This window comes from Myotis davidii, unplaced genomic scaffold (genome assembly GCF_000327345.1).
Source record: "Myotis davidii unplaced genomic scaffold, ASM32734v1 scaffold545, whole genome shotgun sequence".
NCBI lineage: Eukaryota > Metazoa > Chordata > Mammalia > Chiroptera > Vespertilionidae > Myotis > Myotis davidii.
The window spans coordinates 127031-144137 of NW_006296634.1; the positions used below are offsets into that span (position 1 = coordinate 127031).

Here is a 17107-nt window from a genome sequence, read left to right on the forward strand (position 1 = left end):
TAAAACAAAATATTAAATTAAAATATATATATATTGCAGCTCCTTAACCAGAAAGGAAAAGATAAGCATGAAACTCAAAGTCCAGAGGTTTACTCTCATTTCGTTTTTGAAACTTGAAGCAAGGGGCACAACAGGTACTTCTAGCAGTAGATAGGGAGAGTATGAACAGGAAAAAAGATAAGCCATCCTTAACTCACTACAGCATTTCTTCACTTATAGCTAACAAGTCAAAAAGCAATGTTTTCTACTCATTGATGAGCTGAACTGAAGGGAGAAGTTCTGAATTTTCACAAAAAGCAACCTTTTAAAAAAAGAGCAAGGATACTCAATAATGTTTTCAGATATCCCAAGCATAACACAGAACGGAATCTTCTGCGAGCTGGGGAAATTTTTAAAAAGGGGACTAACATTTAGGAATTACCTGTTACGTGCCAAACACTATTATTATATAAGCTACATAAAAACTAAAGGGTGTGCCCTAACTGGTTTGGCTCAGTGGATAGAGCGTCCGCCTGCGGACTCAAGGGTCCAATGATTCCGGTCAAGGGCATGTACCTTGCTTGGGGGCATATCCCCAGTAGGGAGTGTGCAGGAGGCAGCTGATCCATGTTTCTAACTCTCTATCTCTCTCCCTTCCTCTCTGTGAAAAATCAATAAAATATATCTTTAAAAAAAAAAACACTAAAAGATGGCTGGAGGTAAAGTGAAAGAACATACAAGTTTGAAAACAGATGAGGAAAATCACGTATTTCTTTTTGTTCAGTGCAATCTCTATTCTCGGAGAGGTGTTCAATTCCCTGACATTGTACAAGGCACAGAACACAGCCCTACTAAGCACGCGCAGAAACATCAAACCTTCCCGGTCTAGTGCCCTTACTCTTCTCAGGCTACCGGAAAAGGTTTAGATTGGGCCAGGAATGTTCTTCTCCCCCTTAAGTAATTTCAACAGAAAGAGAGGGCCTTCAGTAACAGTAAAGCATAGAGCAAAATACCCCTCTTGACTTCTGTCACTATTAAGGATCCCACTCTTTTCAGGAAAGTACTAACATGAACCAGCACAGGGAGGGCAAGGAAGGACAGGACAACAGAGCTGGAAAGCACGCCAAAATCACTTCAGTCCACCTCCGTCTTCATTTTATACATTAAACACACACACACACAAAAACACAAAACACTGAGGACCAGGAGGGCAGGGCTCGTACACCGGGTAAGAGGAAAGTGCACTGCGACTCCCCACCGGCTCTCCAAGCCACTGCATCGCCTCTACGATACCCTCAGCCCCTGATGGAGCAGGCACCCACCATCCTTCTTCTCTCTCTCTTCCGTGAGCCTCTTCTCAGCGAGCTTCTCATATTCATCTTTGTCCCACTTGCGGCGAAAGTCCAAGTTTTTTGTCTGTGGAGATAAAAAGCCCTCAGAATTCGTTGCTAATCGTGTCGGACGCCGAGAGAAACCACGTCATCACCGGCACGGCGACCCCGGCACCTGTAGAGAACGAAGGCTCCCCAGACCGCAGCCGGAGGCTGAAGTGGCCTCAGGACCCCAACCCGAGAGACCTCCGCGATTCCACTCTGCGCCAGGGCCTTACGGGGCCACAAAAGCGCAAGGAGGTATCGGGAAGCCAGTCCGGTGCAGTATATTCCGCGCCAAAAATCCACCTCATACCCTCCACCCGCTGCAAGCCTCCTTCTACACACAACACCTACCCCACTGCTCGACGCCATCTTCACCGCGAAGTGAATGGGAAGCCGGAAAATGTCGTAAAAAGCGACCTTAGGCCGTAAAGCAGGCTTGCCCTCCAATAGGCTAAGCATCTCCCGTTGTAAACGAGCTAAAGACTGGAGGGCTTTTAAAACAGACTTGTAAGCCCCGCCTCCGCGTCAATGAAATGGCGCATGCGCATGGGGAGGGCGAAGCAATACGGAAGTAAGGGCGCCTGCAAAGGTTTTTTGTTGTTGTTTTTTTGGCTCTGGCCTACGGAAACAGCCCTGAAAGTTCAACTCATCTGTTTTACAAACGAGGGACCTGCGGATCCGTGCCCTCTAGTCTAATTAACTTGCGTACATTGCCAAGAGTTTCTAAACCTTTAAGGCAGAAGCACTGTTATTAAAGGCTTCAGATGCCCTATTTACCAGAACTGACTAAATATATGCCGCCCCCTCCCCAACACCTAAGTGTTTGCAAAGGCTGCACCTTCCCAGTGCACACATGTAAGTGCTTTTCGTAACTTTGTCTCATTATCTTGAAGCAATGCTATCACTCTATAGTTAACTCACTTTCCCTCAACTGAGGATTACAGCCAACCTATGGTCAAATTTAATCAACATAATTATATTTGGGAAGGTCAGTCAGCAACAACACTCTAGGGCAGCGGTTCTCAACCTGTGGGTCGCGACCCCTTTGGGGGTCGAACGACCCTTTCACAGGGGTCGCCTAAGACCATCGGAAAACATATATAATTACATATTGTTTTTGTGATCACTACGCTTTAATTATGTTCAATTTGTAACAATGAAAATACATCCTGCATATCAGATATTTACATTACGATTCATAACAGTAGGAAAATTAGTTATGAAGTAGCAACAAAAATAATTTTATGGTTGGGGGGTCACCACAACATGAGGAATGTATTAAAGGGTCACAGCATTAGGAAGGTTGAGAATCACTGCTCTAGGGTGAAGAACTCTGGCAGATGGCTCACTATTGATTTAGTGACATAAGTGTATCTCCAAGTTGGGGGTTGGAGGAACTATGGCTGCTTCCTTCACTGAATACAGAGCATCACCCCAGGGAGGTTACTCCTTGCTCAAGAGTTAGAATTCTCTTCCTAGCCAGTTTTGCTCAGTGGATAGACCCATCGCCTTCGGACTGAAGGGCCCTAGGTTCATTTCCTGTCAAGGGCTTGATCCCTGCTGGCCCTGGTCCACGGGCATGTGGAAGGCAACCAATTGATGTCTCTCTTACATCGATGTTTCTGTCTATCTCTCCCCCTCCCCTCCACACTCTCTAAAATTCAATGGAAATATCCTCAGATGAGGGTTAACAATAACAAAGATTTAGAATTCTTAGTGTATACTCAAGCATTTTCTGTGTTCTATGCAAAACAATCCCTTGATAACAAACTACCCAAACTACTACATTAAATATTTTATTTAATATATTATCTAACCATTTCTAGAATAGCCACCTCCATGACAGGACATGAAACAGAGCAGAAATTCTGGCACAAGAAGTGGTCTCCAAAACCTCAAAAGATCAAATCTCCATCTTGTTAGGTCACCTATTAAGTTCAATATTCAAAATTATTGGACAGCCTCACCCTACTATTGTTAACAGTGGATGGGCTAGAGACATACCACATCAATATTGTCATTGCTATGCCCTTGTGATAGCATCTCTGTCCTCAAACAAAATAGACAGCAGCCATTTGCCCCACAGCATTGTCTCCCCAAAAATTGGACAGGCCAATAGCAGGTTGTGGACAAATTTCCCAGAATCTGGTTCAGAAGCCACAGTGGAAAGCTAAGGATCTGACTTCTGATCTCAATGGTTCAGAATCCTCCCAGCCAGAGGTGACTTTCTCAAAGCCTTGCTCACAGCAAGCACCTTAGCACCTCTTGGCAGTGTTCCAATGGTACATGAAATCTGTCACGTGTCTCTGCAGTTAGAGCATGTCTTTCACATACCAGCCATCTGCGCCCATGCAGAATAGCTGCTCACAATAGCCCAGGCATCCTCAGGGCTTTCTCTAGTTCTGTTCCCAGGAAGGATGGAGGAGGCAGAGGCACTTGTCACCCATCCTGACCAGCTGTTGAGAAGCCCATCAGGAACTCAGTCCTAGATGAAACATTTTCTACCAAGAGCAGCAGATGGCAATCAGGAAAGGATCAAGACTCGAATAGTCGCTTCTGAATTTCAGCCACAATATTTTCCCGTTTAATGGCCACCTGGAACATAAGAGAACCCTCATGTGACGAAAAAATGATACAGCTCCTTAGCCATTGATTTTCCAGATTCATTTTACTCTATATCACCCCCACTACTTATGCAACCAGTAGGGAGTAGTGTGGGCTTTAAGCTGACCTAGAGAATGTATGTCCTTAAAACCAAAGGGATTCAAATGCCTGATCTACATCTATTTTGTTAATTAGTCTCAAAATACCCACTGAAATTTTATCTGTCCTTCTGCTTACCCAGCCAGTATCATGGGCTACAACGATTGCCTAGGATGGGTCTTCATTCATCTCTGTCACTATTAACTCTGAAGATATTTCCTCAGCCAGAAATATATTTCTTAAAGAATCTTAACAAGGTAGAGACACCTGATCCCTTCTATTTTTGCCTGCCCCACTCACCTCCTCTCTGGTGGCCACTGAACGGAGCTTGATGACCCCTTCCTTCAGCTCTTGCTCACCAATAATGACTACCAGTGGAATGCCCATGTTCTCACAGTAGTGCAGTTGCGTTAGTAATTTAGGGTTGTTCTTATACAGCAGCTCTGCCTGAAAAGGATGAAGGTAAAGTATGGGATTTAGAAGTCACCACACCACACCACCCCAGGTGTGGGGAGCCGATATAGGATTAAGGCTCGGACTGACCTGTTGGCAAGGTCACAAACAAGTCCCAGTTTAGAGGGCACAGTCCTCTTAGCATAATTAGGCTTGACCTTATAATGCTCCCCAGATCTTATCTGGGAAGCACAGCAAGTGGCCAAAACAAGTGAAACTCACAAGAACTGTGTAACTATGGTGACCACTACCTTGTTTACCTCTGACTATAAAATAAAGGCTCAGCTTGCCTCCTGATCTCTCTCTCTGTGGCCTCAGCCAGGCACAGGAAGATCCACGGAGACTAAAGAGAGCTAGAGAGCTATGAACGCTGTCTCCGTGTAAATCATTCTTTGCCGACTCCGTCAGCACCTTTGGGAACCCCTGGCCCGCTGGGACTGGACCCCAGCACCCCAATATTTCCAAATTATCTCTTGTCTCTTCTCTTTCATTTGTGTGCGGCTCCTCTTCCAGATCCTGAACCCTGAACCACGCGGGATGTGGAGGGAAACATTTACAACACCCAGGAGTGCGCATTTCCAAAGAAATAAGTAGCTAGCCCTTCTACCCAAAGAAGACACTCTAGTGAAGGCTGGAAAGATCTTGAGTTCCACCTAAGCATAAAGTAGAAATGGGCCTGGTGCCTGAATTCCACATATACCTACATGGCTTGGAAATTAGCTCCACCATACCTTGATCCCAGCATCCCAAAGCTCTGCAATTAGCTTCAACCGTTCTTGAAGAAAGTTCTTCTGTGGAGTGGCCACAAACACTTGGGTCTCTGTGGTCCGTATCTTCTCACCAAAAGTCTGATAAAAGAGAAAGAACTAAAATAAAAACTTCCTTTGCACCAGTTAACTCCCAAAAACCAGGACAAAAAGAATCATAAGAAACACAGTCCAAAAAAAACACAGTCCAACCCTGGCAGATATAGCTCAGTGGTTTGAGTTTTGGCTTGCACAGAGAATAGAGTTTTGGCTTGCGCAAAGAAAGGGTTCAATTCCCAGTCAAGGGCATGTGCCTGGGTTGCAGGTTTGATCCCAGGGCAACCAATCAATGCCTCTCTCTCCACCCCCGGACCCCCACCCCAAACCTTGCTCCTCCCTCCCTTTCACTTTCTCTAAAAATCAATCGGAATAATATCCTCCAGTGAGAATTAAAAAAAAATTTTTTTAAAAGAAAAACTGTCCGCCCTGACTGGTTTGGCTTGGTGGATAGAGCGTCGGCCTGCAGACTGAGAGATCCCCGGTTTGATTCCGGTCAAGGGCATGTACCTTGGTTGCGGGCACATCCCTAGTTGGGGGTATGCAGGAGGCAGCTGATCGAAGTTTCTCTCTCATCGATGTTTCTAACTCTCTATCCCTTTCCCTTCCTCTCTGTAAAAAATATATCAATAAAATATATTTTTTAAAAAAGAAAACCTGTCCAACTGCACTTTCAGAAACATGAGTGTTTAGGCCTCCAGTCCCACTCCACCCTTACCTAGGACCCACCTTCATCCTCTGCTCCACAATGGAGAAGATGCGCTCTACCCCAATGCTGAGCCCCACACACGGCACCTGGTGGCCCTTGGGGTTAAACATGCCCACCAGCCCATCATAGCGCCCACCAGCAGCCACACTGCCCACATTCAAGGGCTCTTCCTGAGCAGGAGCTGGGTTCTGCAGCAGCACTGCTTCATAGATCACTCCTGTATAGTAGTCCAAGCCCCGAGCCAGGCTTAGGTCAAAGCAGATCTGTGGGAACAAGGCCACAGTCAGTCCTAGACAAGACTCAGGATCCTGAGAACCCCAGAGCTCAGCAGGAGGTCCACACCCAATTCAGCTTACCTTCTCTGCAATTCCAAATAGAGTCAGATATTCAAAGAGCAGCTTTAGATCCCCCAGGCCCTCTAGGGCCTGCTTGCTCTGAGATAGTCTAGGATCCTGGAACATTTGCTCTACCAAGGACAGCCCACCTGGGAGACATGTGGGGAGAAATAAGGTCTGTGCTCTTCACCCAGATGTATTCTAGGTAGTCCTCCTCATTTTCTTTTTATTTTTTAAATGTTTTTATTGATTTTGAAAGAGAAAGAGGAAGGTAGAGGGAGAGAGAGAGAGAAACATCAATGAGAAATATCAATCTGCTGCCTCCTGCATGCCCTGTACTGGGAATTGAGCTCACAACCCGGACATGTGTCCTGACCAGAAATCAAACTGGTGACCTCTGGGTCCATGGGTCAACACTCAACCACTGAGTCACACCAGCTGGGGGCACCTCATTTTCACTAAAAAAAAAGATACTGATCTCATATGACCAGCCTCTCCTCCTCTGCCTCTACCTTTGCCATCTGAAGACATAAGGTGTTACAATAAAAAAAGGGGGAATTAAATTCAGACAGACTCTAGAGCAGGGGTGGGCAAACTTTTTGACTCGAGGGCCACAATGGGTTCTTAAACTGGACCGCAGGGCTGGAACAAAAGCATGGATGGAGTGTTTGTGTGAACTAATATAAATTCAAAGTAAACATCATTACATAAAAGGGTACGGTCTTTTTTTTTGTTTGTTTGTTTTTAGTTTTATTCATTTCAAACGGGCCAGATTCGGCCCGTGGACCGTAGTTTGCCCACAGCTGCTCTAGAGTTTAGCACATCTACAGAAAGAAGCTTCTTCAGAGGTAGACGCTGTACATGTCATCACCCTCCCTCTGGTTCTATCCTATAGCTTGGAAACTCTGGTTCTTACCATGACATTGGACATAGTCCCCAATTCGGTCAGCCACTTCAGGAGCCAGGCCTTTCTCTGTCACCATCTCATGTCTCACATCTTTCCAAGGTATCTGCACAAATATTCAAACGTTAGCCCTGCCCCATGATCTTTCTTTCTCTAACCAGAAAAGGGTATCTCCCTTTCATTCAGTAAGTATGTCACAAGTAGCAAAACTAAACTCAGCAAAGTCAGCAAAGTCAGAGGCAGCTTAGTAAATCCAGCCATAATCCCCACTGCACAGCAAAACTCAGATCTTGCTTCAGAATGTCTCCTTACCTCCCTCACTTCCAGGCACTATTTCCTTATTTTTCCTCTAAGGCAGGGGTCCTCAAACTACGGCCCACGGGCCACATGCAAATACAAATATTATATTTGTTCCCGTTTTGTTTTTTTACTTCAAAATAAGATATGTGCAGTGTGCATAGGAATTTGTTCATAGTTTTTTTTAAACTATAGTCCGGCCCTCCAACTGTCTGAGGGACAGTGAACTGGCCCCCGGTTTAAAAAGTTTGAGGACCCCTGCTCTAAGGGTATAGATTTAAGGGCAGGGCAGAAACTCTGATAGGATCTACTGAAACATGTCTTCTTTCTTACCTTGTCTAGTTTGTCTATGGAGGAGCAGATGGCACGGAACTTGCTTTCTGGAACACCACAGATGGCAAACATCCCATCCAAAATCCGCCGGTCGTTGACCTGTGAACTCAATGGAAGTAACCCAAGTGCCTTATCAATGCCCTTTCTCTCAAAACAATGACAGTCCCTACTCTCCTGAGTGATAAGAGATAGAAAGGAAAAGTCCACAGGATGACCATTTAGATTTATAATAATAAAAGTGTAATAATGCTAATTAGACTGGACATCCTTCCGACATCCTCCAAGGCGACCTTCCGGATGAAGCTGGGGCTGTGAGGGAAGCCCGGGTCCCGGGTGCCAGAGGAAAACTGGAGCCAGAAGCCATGGGAAGGAAGGCCTACTCTTGCACAAATTTCATGCACCAGGCCTCTAGTGTATATATATATAAAATGCAACAGCTGAACTTAGAACGTCCTAGAGCTGCAGGCTTAAAGTCTGGGTCACCTATGTTTTAAGACAGCATCAGGCCAAATCCAGACTTTTCCCCTAAGTCCCCAGCCCTGACCTCACCTTAATGAGAAAGTCCCCCAGCTGCAATCCAGTTAGGATTTCACAGATGATCTTCAAACACTCTGCATCAGGGATCATGGGGTCAAAATCACCAGCAATATCAAAATCCTACAGCAAAAAAGAAGACAAGGAAAAAAAAGTTTCCACTCAGCAGCCAGTCCCCAGGTTGTGGCCCCCAGAATTATCAAACCATGCTGCCTCCTTCAGGTCACTTACACACTGGCAGAATTCCCGGTAGCGGCCTTGGACTATGGTTGGGCTCTCCCGCCGCCACACCTTTCCAACATGGTAGCGTTTCATCTTCTTCAGTTTATTCATGGCCATGTAACGCGCAAAAGGAACCTCACATAAATAGGTTAAGGACAAAGGACACTGCATCCAAAGCTGAGGCTCAGTGTAAGACATTAGGGAAGATTGGGCCTTTACCAATTGAATCCCATCCACAGAACAATCACCTTGCCTGTCTTGTTGCCCACTATGCCCAAGACTTAGCAGTGCTTGGCATTCAATATACAGGGTGAGCAAAACTAGGTTTACAGCTGTGAGTACATGAAATAGTTTATTCTTGTATTTGATTTTTCATCTTTTGATGTTTTTTTAAAATATGTTTTTTCAGAGAGGAAGGGAGAGGGAGAGAGAAAACATCAATGATGAGAGAGAATCATTGATTAGCTGCCTCCTGCATGTCCCCTACTGGAGACCAAGCCTGCAACCTGGGCATGTGCCCTGACCAGGAATTGAACCGTGACCTCCTGGTTCACAGGTCAACACTCAACCACACCAGCTGAGCTCTTACATTATTATTTATTAATTATTGTATTATTTATTTGTACTGTAACTATAAACCTACTTTTGCCCCCCCTTATATATTGAATAATGTCAAATGAAGGAACCCCACCTAACAAAACTACAAGTTAGGTGGGAAACAGAGATAGAAAATGACACAAGAACTTCAAGTCTGGGTCATTTCCTCCCATTCAGATCAATTCTTAACCATCTCAAAATAAGCAAGCTTCAGAACCTCAATTTGCCTATAATTTCTATGTCAATATTTATTAAAGTGTAGGTCAAGGACCATCTGCATGTTAATTACCCAGATGCCTGTTAGAAATGCTGACTGCTTAACCCTGCACCAGCTACAGAATTAGGAATGTGTGGGCCTGGGGGCCAGGAACCTGTGTTTCTCCAAGTTTCCCCAAGGGATTCTGACACACGTTAAAGTTAAATGATAGTGCTCCAGGCCAGGCTCTGCTGGCAGAACTGCTTTCGGGTTGAAACTGGAAGTAAACCCTGTTGCCAATGGACCTTTAAGGTCCCAGAGTCACTCTTGTCCCTTCTGTCAGACAAAGCCCTCTGGGTTTGGAAAGCGGTACGTCAGGCTGCAGCACTCAGAAGGATACAGTAAGGTCATAGCGCAGGGACAACAGCTCTCCACCCTGATCCTTCAGATCATAGATGAGCCCCGAGTCCTCGCCATACTTCTCAGTGAGCATCTCCTGCAGGGGTCCAACAGAAAGCACCACACTTCAGAGGGGGACTCCAGAACGGAGGCTAGAGCCCTTTGGGAAACTGAAGGCAAGTGAAAAAAATGGAGTTCTGGTACTTTTTTCTCCATTTACCTTTAGCTCAAATGCTGGGGTATCCAACCCTTTTGCTCCATGACGTTTAAAGCAGCTAACAATTATATCAAGTATTTTCTCCCTCACAACCATCTGCTGGGGACTAAAATCTCTGGTGCCCTAGAAACCAAACGTAGCCATAGTGAAAACAAAGACAGAAAACAAGTCCATTTAAGACAAAGAGTGAAACTACATCTATAATCTAAGGCAGTGATGGCGAACCTTTTGAGCTCGGCGTGTCAGCATTTTGAAAAACCCTAACTTAACTCTGGTGCCGTGTCACATACAGAATTTTTTTTGATATTTGCAACCATTGTAAAACAAAGACTTATATTTTTGATATTTATTTTATGTATTTAAATGCCATTTAACAAAGAAAAATCAACCCAAAAAATGAGTTCGCGTGTCACTTCTGACATGCGTGTCATAGGTTCGCCATCACTGATCTAAGGCATGGAGTTGAAATCTCTTTGAGTTCAGATAACTCTAAGTACCAGTACCTCAAGAATAGATTTTTTTTCCTTTTAGTTAGTCTTAAAAGGATTTTTAAAGGAGTCAGGAAAAGACGAGCAGAACAGAGGGCAGTCCTCCAAGGCTCTTTAATGGGACAAAGCGAGGCAAAGCGAGTTACCTTTGGGGTCTTGAGAATAAAATTTGACTTCTCTTGATGTGGTTTCAGTTGGGATGCTAGCACTGCCTCTGCAACCTGGCAGAAGAAGGAATGTGAGACGCGGCACCTCTCAAGACTGGCCTGCCCAGTGGCTGGCCCGCGGTCGTTGACCTGTGAACTCAATGGAAGTAACCCAAGTGCCTTATCAATGCCCTTTCTCTCAAAACAATGACAGTCCCTACTCTCCTGAGTGATAAGAGATAGAAAGGAAAAGTCCACAGGATGACCATTTAGATCTATAATAATAAAAGTGTAATAATGTTAATTAGACTGGACATCCTTCCGGACATCCTCCCAGGCGACCTTCCGGATGAAGCTGGGGCTGTAAGGGAAGCCCGGGTCCCGGGTGCCAGAGGGAAACTGGAGCCAGAAGCCATGGGAAGGAAGGCCTACTCTTGCACAAATTTCATGCACCAGGCCTCTAGTGTATATATATATAAAATGCAACAGCTGAACTTAGAACGTCCTAGAGCTGCAGGCTTAAAGTCTGGGTCACCTATGTTTTAAGACAGCATCAGGCCAAATCCAGACTTTCACCTAAGTCCCCAACCCTGAACTCACCTTAATGAGAAAGTCCCCCAGGTCACAGTTCAATTCCTAGTTGGGGCATATGCCTGGGTTGCAGGCTTGATCCCCAGTGTGGGGCATGCAAGAGGCAGCCAATCAATGATTCTCTCTCATCATTCATGTTTCTATCTCTCTATCCCTTCCTCTCTGAAATCAATAAAAATATATTTTTTAAAAAATAAGGTAGCGATAGTCATTAGGCTTGGAGACAGGGAAAAACTTGAAGACAGAAGAGAGCCAGTCCAAGGACACAGAGCATGTCTTAGAACAAACAGGAATGGATTTCCTAATTGAACTAAAAAACCAGACTGGTACGATGCTGTGACTGAAAATTAGTAACAAAAGATCTAAGCCCTGTTCATGACAGCACAAAGCATCTGCTATAAAGACAACAGAGTCTTTCCTAACGTAAAACAGAATCAGTGACTTTGTTTATTACCAGCAGGTTGTATGCCCTTCAGAAATATAGCGGGTGTGGTAGTTCTATACCTGTGATGGCGAACCTTCTGAGCTCGGCGTGTCAGCATTTTGAAAAACCCTAACTTAACTCTGGTGCCGTGCCACATCTAGAAATTTTTTGATATTTGCAACCATAGTAAAACAAAGACTTATATTTTTGATATTTATTTTATATATTTAAATGCCATTTAACAAAGAAAAATCAACCCAACAAATGAGTTCGCATGTCACCTCTGACACGCGTGTCAAAGGTTCGCCATCACTGTTCTATACTTTGGTGGCTCTCTCCTCTAAGGGTAGGCAGTTCAAGTCCACAACCCCTTCTCTGCAATCCCAAAATCCAAAAATGTCTGAAATCCTAAAATTACGTAGGTTGTTTGTGACTCATTTTGAGGTAAATTCTAATGTGAACTGTCTACTTATGGTCATTAATTACCTCAGTGGAAATAATCATATATTTTGCTTTAGGAATTTTAATGTGTTTGACTCCAATAGGCTCAAATAAGGAATAGTGAACCTAAATGAACCCTTACTATATGCGCGGATAAACCATCTGACCGTGCAGTCTCTGATTCCGCAACTGTAAATGGAAATAATAACCCCAACCTCTCAGGGTGGCTATGGAATTAATGACAAAGCATCTACAACACTGAACTCAGTACACGGTGGGCACGCGGTAACAAACCAATGGTATGACTACTGGAGCACCGGCCGCGAGCTCAAGCTTTCAGACCCGCAGAGCCTATCCCGACAGACAGGGCTACTCAGACTGGCTCACCTGGCTATGAGAATGGGCCGCCCCGAGGCACACAACCCGGGGAGGCCGCAGGAGCTGGCCGAGCAGCGCAGCCCAAGCCCTCCCGTGCAAGAGCCCGAGCTGCGGCATCGCGCGGCGGGAGGCCGGGACAGCGGGCAAAAGACCTGAGAACGAAGCCGGTCGGACCCCAAGAAGCGTGCACAGCGTTGCAGAGGCAATGCCCGAGCTCCAGGGAAGGAGATGAGCGACGCTAAATCCCGCAACCGGGGTCCCGTCCTCTCGGATTCCCTCTCAGCCTCGGCATTTCCGGTAGGAGTCGGAAGTGGTGTTGCGCTCGGCGGAGGCTCTCTAGGCTTGGGGGCCAGCTACTCGATAGCCGGAAGTCCTCCGAGCTGAAGTGGAGCCCGCTGCCACCCTGCCTAGACATCAGTGCTCTCCAGTTTGCAGCCAGGATGGCAGATCGTGCGGCGCTGGAGGAACGAGTGCGACTTCAGGGAGAGCATGTGCGGGAACTGAAACAGCAGAAGGCCAGCGCTGAGCAGGTGCGACCCGGGCGGCAGGGGAGGGGCCAAAGCAAGGCCGGGGAGGAGGTAGAGCGGGGTGGTCGGTAAACGACTAGGGTGTGAGGGAGAAGGGTTCCAGCTGGCAGGGAGGAGGACGAACTAGGTGTTGAGGTAGCCGGGCAGGACTCGAGAGAAGCAAAGCTAGGCCGCGGGAGAGATCTGTTCCAGATCCTGATGGAGGGGTATTGAATGAATGGTTGAGTGGGGAGGTGAGCTGCGGATGTGACAGCCCAGCGCCTACTTTTTCTCCACAGATCGAGGAGGAAGTGGCAAAACTACTGAAACTGAAGGCACAGCTGGGCCCTGATGAAGGGAAACACAAGTTTGTGCTCAAAACCCCCAAGGTAAGTGTCATTCCTTTAGGGAGCCTTTGAGAGGGTCCCTAATTACACTCACAAGGACGTATATGAGCCAGGTCACTGAGAATTATCTGAAATGCTGGTGCCAGGCCGGATTGGACTCTACCTGAGTCATCCTGGGATGGCAAAGTGATGCCAGAAACTAAGCCAGCCAGGAGCTAAGGGGAGTCTGTCTGTTACTGCTACTCCTTCTTTCATTCAGTAAATACTTGAGTGTTAACTATGTGCCAAGCGCTGTACAAACCAATGGGTATAGCATGGTGAACAATATAGCTTGCCCTTATGGAGCTTACATTCTAGTGAAGGAAACAGAGTTAGTGCAGATAATCCCACACATGGGAATGTCATTACACATTGTGATAAACGACATAAATAATAAGGATGCTCTAAGAAAAATATGGGAGAACTGGGGAGACTGAGAAAGCTTCACTGAAGTGATATCCTAACTGACCTAACAGATGAGTGGGAGATACCCAAGGGAAGAGTATGAGGAAAATAGGCCCAGGGAGCGTATGGAAACCCTGAAGCAAGGAAGAACCTTGGTAGTTTCCAAGAACTGGAAGAGGCCTGTATGACTAGACCCAAACTAGAAGAGAGTAGAATGAGGTTGGAGGTTCCTAGCTCAGCTTCCAGGATTTCAGTTCAGATGCCACTTTCTGTAACTTCTATAAAGAGAACTATTTACCCCTTCATCTGGGTTCCCTTGCACTTTACATTTATCTCTGTTGTTGCATTTATTGCTGACTTTTAGTTATTCAATAGTTTATCTACAATGAGAGGCCGAGACAAGGTCACGTGGAACTAAATAGGTCTTCAATGAATGTATGTGAAATTGAACTCCAAAGGAGAGGGGAGATGATCTGTCTTCTTTATGTTGAGGTGTCCCCTTTTAAGGTTAATTCTTTGCATTCCTAAATTCATTGAGCTATTCCTCATTTCAAAGGTTAAGGAGACAGTGTAAAATGTCAAGGCAGCGGTCATCAATAGTCATTCAAACTCTTAGGTGAAAAGATAAATGGGGAGTTTATGAAAGATCAAACTGGCCTCACTTAAACGCAATGATTAATCCTAACATCACTAAAAGTAGGACAGTGAGACATCTTCCTTATGTGATGCAATACGAAGTGCACAGCACCACCTATGAAGTTTTCTTGCCAAGAAAAATTGAACCTGAATCTAATCAGGTCTTCAGACCTAACTACCCGTTTACAGGTAATATGGGAGATGGTCGAATATGTTAAATGACACATTGAGTATATTGGTAACTAAATCTAGAATGTGAACAATTCCTTAGGACAAAAGGACTCAGTTTCCTCAAAAATAAATGACGTATTTTTAAAAAGGGAAGGAGCCCACCTGGTGTGGCTTAGCGGCTGAGTGTGGACCCAGGAACCAAGAGGTTGCTTGTTCAATTCCTGGTCAGGAAACATGCCCGAGTTGCTACTCAATCCCCAGTAGGATTAATGATGCTTCTTTCTCATCGATGTTTCTATCTCTCTATCCCTCTCCCTTCCTCTCTCTCTAAAAATCAATAAAAATGTATTTTTTTTTAAAAAGGAAACTGTTGTAGATTAAATAGACATGAGCCATTTCAACCAAATACAATGCATAGATTTCATTTAAAATCTGATTCAAACAAGCCAACCATAAAAAGATATTGAGGCAGTCGGGGGAAATTAAACATGGATTGGGCATTAAGATAATATTAAAGGGTTGGTGTTATATTTTTTGGGTGTATTGAAGATATTGTAATGTTTGGGATTTTTTTTTAATTGATTTTTTAGAGGAAAGGAGAGGGAGAGAGAGAGAAAGAGAAACATTAATCGTCTGCCTCCTGCATGCCCTCGATTGGGTATCCAGCCAGAAACCCAGGCCTAACCGAATCAACCAGTGAGTGACCTTTTGGTCAAGGGACAATGCTCAACTAACTGAGCCACACTGGCCAGGGCAGTTTTTTTTTATTCTTTATGTGTTAGAGAATCATACTGAAATATTTGTGGGTGAAATGATAAGATTGATGTCTGGGGATTTACTTTAAAATATCCCAGAGGGGGAAAAATGTTGGGGCTTAGATGAAATAAGAATAACAGATGTTCAGTGGATAGAGCATTGGTCTGCGGACTGAAGGGTCCCAGGTTCGATTCCGGCCAAGGGCACATGCCTGGGTTGTGGGCTCGATCCCCAGTGGGAGGTGTGCAGGAGGCAGCCGATCAATGATTCTCTCTCATCATTGATGTTTCTGTCTCTCTCTCCTTCTCCCTTTCTCTCTGAAATCAATAAAGAAATATATTTTTTTTAAAAAAAGAATAACAGATATTGATGGTAGTTGAAGCTGGGTAATAGATACATGGTAGTCTATTCTCTATAATTTAGTTTGAAGTTTTCCATAATACAATGTTAAAAGAAAATGAAATTATACTGGAGAGTTAATATCCAGTTTAATTTGTTGAAACACATTTCTTGACATGTGATTCATATTAATAACAGAAAACTCAGTATCATGGGGACAGTGCTTTTGCAAGGGCTCTTTCTGGTCAAAATTATTTTCATAATGTTATTTGCCATTTTTTACTTCATTTACAATGAAGGTGCAAAAGCACTGGTGAGTAGAACTGCTCATGGTGTCTTAGCATAAATCAAAATACTGGCACTGAATTGTACTGATAGTCATTTTGTTTGTTTTTACTTTAATACTCTCATAGTAAAAAAAATCAGTTTCAGTTAACATCCTTGACAAAACAGTAAAAATTATTAATTCTTTTGAATCTCAGCCCGTGAGTACACTTTTTTTGTTTTGTTAATTCTCCTTGAGAATATTTTCCCATTGATGTTTAGAGAGTGGAATGGCGGTCGGGGGGGAGAGGTCAGAGAGAAAGAAAAAGACAACAACGTGAGAGAGACACATCGATTAGTTGCCTCCTGCACACACTTCAACTGGAGCTGGAGATCCAACCTGCAACCCAGTTACGTGCCCTTGACTGGGAATTGAGCCCGTGACCTTTCGGTGTGTGGGCCGGTGCTCTAACCACTGAAACACAGGGCTTGAGTACGTTTTAAAATATTCTGTGATGAAATGGGAAGTCCACATAAAGCACTTCTACCACATTCCAAAACAAAAAACACTTGTGCCATTAGGTGAGTTGTAAGCTGAACTAGCTACTTTCTTCACAGGACACCATTTTCATTTGAAAGAAAAACTGAAACAAACTATTACTTTATTTATTTATTTATTTTTAATATATTTTATTGATTTTTTTACAGAGAGGAAGGGAGAGAGATAGAGAGTTAGAAACATCGATGAGAGAGAAACATCGATCAGCTGCCTCCTGCACACACCCTACTGGGGATGTGCCCGAAACCCAGGCACATGCCCTTGACCGGAATCGAACCTGGGACACCTCAGTCCGCAAGCCGACGCTCTATCCACTGAGCCAGACCGGTTTCGGCAACGTTTTCTCTTAAGTTCTGGCAGATACGTAGATGACGTCATCCCAGCCGCCTGTAGCCTGGAAGTCGTGCTCCGCGTGGACCTGCAGGACTGGGCTTCAGTGCCTGCACGTTCAGAGAGCCCAGCAGCTGTGGGAGGGGGAGCTCTCACCTCCACCCGGAAGGCGTGGCTGCAGGAGGGGAGCGCTCACCGCGGCCCCCTGTAGACGCGGCTGTGGGCACTCA

The 17107-nt window shown here is 44.9% G+C and overlaps 3 protein-coding genes across 6 annotated transcripts in view; 1 reads left to right on the plus strand and 2 right to left on the minus strand.

Annotated features, from left to right (window-relative positions):
• ZMAT2 (zinc finger, matrin-type 2) overlaps positions 1–1822 on the minus strand; it is a 7101-nt gene extending 5279 nt beyond the window's left edge. The window contains exons 1-2 of the mRNA XM_006772411.2: positions 1707–1822; positions 1302–1395 (exon numbers count right to left, since the gene is read on the minus strand). Coding sequence (XP_006772474.1) covers positions 1302–1395; positions 1707–1814 — 202 coding nt within the window. The 5' untranslated portion in view covers positions 1815–1822. The remainder of the gene's footprint in view (positions 1–1301; positions 1396–1706) is intronic.
• Positions 1301–12838, minus strand: HARS2 (histidyl-tRNA synthetase 2). Of its 3 annotated transcripts, XR_436099.2 has the most exons (14): positions 12535–12838; positions 10692–10766; positions 10061–10180; positions 9842–9937; positions 8658–8783; positions 8442–8549; positions 7893–7991; positions 7275–7368; positions 6380–6507; positions 6044–6286; positions 5243–5359; positions 4359–4505; positions 3690–3950; positions 1301–1395 (listed from the first exon to the last, which is right to left on the minus strand). XR_436099.2 is itself a non-coding variant. In XM_006772410.2 (13 exons), exons 1-13 carry the CDS (start codon positions 12640–12642, stop codon positions 3891–3893), a joined length of 1521 nt encoding a protein of 506 aa, XP_006772473.1. In that variant the 5' UTR covers positions 12643–12838; the 3' UTR covers positions 3138–3890. The 3 variants fall into 3 exon arrangements, 2 of the variants coding, with proteins under 2 accessions (XP_006772473.1, XP_015425089.1); XM_006772410.2 differs by lacking the exon at positions 1301–1395 and having other exon boundaries at positions 3138–3950; XM_015569603.1 differs by lacking the exons at positions 1301–1395; positions 3690–3950 and having other exon boundaries at positions 4418–4505; positions 6033–6286.
• A 35-nt stretch (positions 12839–12873) lies between these two features.
• HARS (histidyl-tRNA synthetase) overlaps positions 12874–17107 on the plus strand; it is a 14890-nt gene continuing 10656 nt past the window's right edge. For both annotated transcript variants that reach the window (XM_015569601.1, XM_006772412.2), the window contains exons 1-2: positions 12874–13055; positions 13331–13420. In XM_015569601.1, coding sequence (XP_015425087.1) covers positions 12966–13055; positions 13331–13420 — 180 coding nt within the window. In that variant the 5' untranslated portion in view covers positions 12874–12965. The remainder of the gene's footprint in view (positions 13056–13330; positions 13421–17107) is intronic.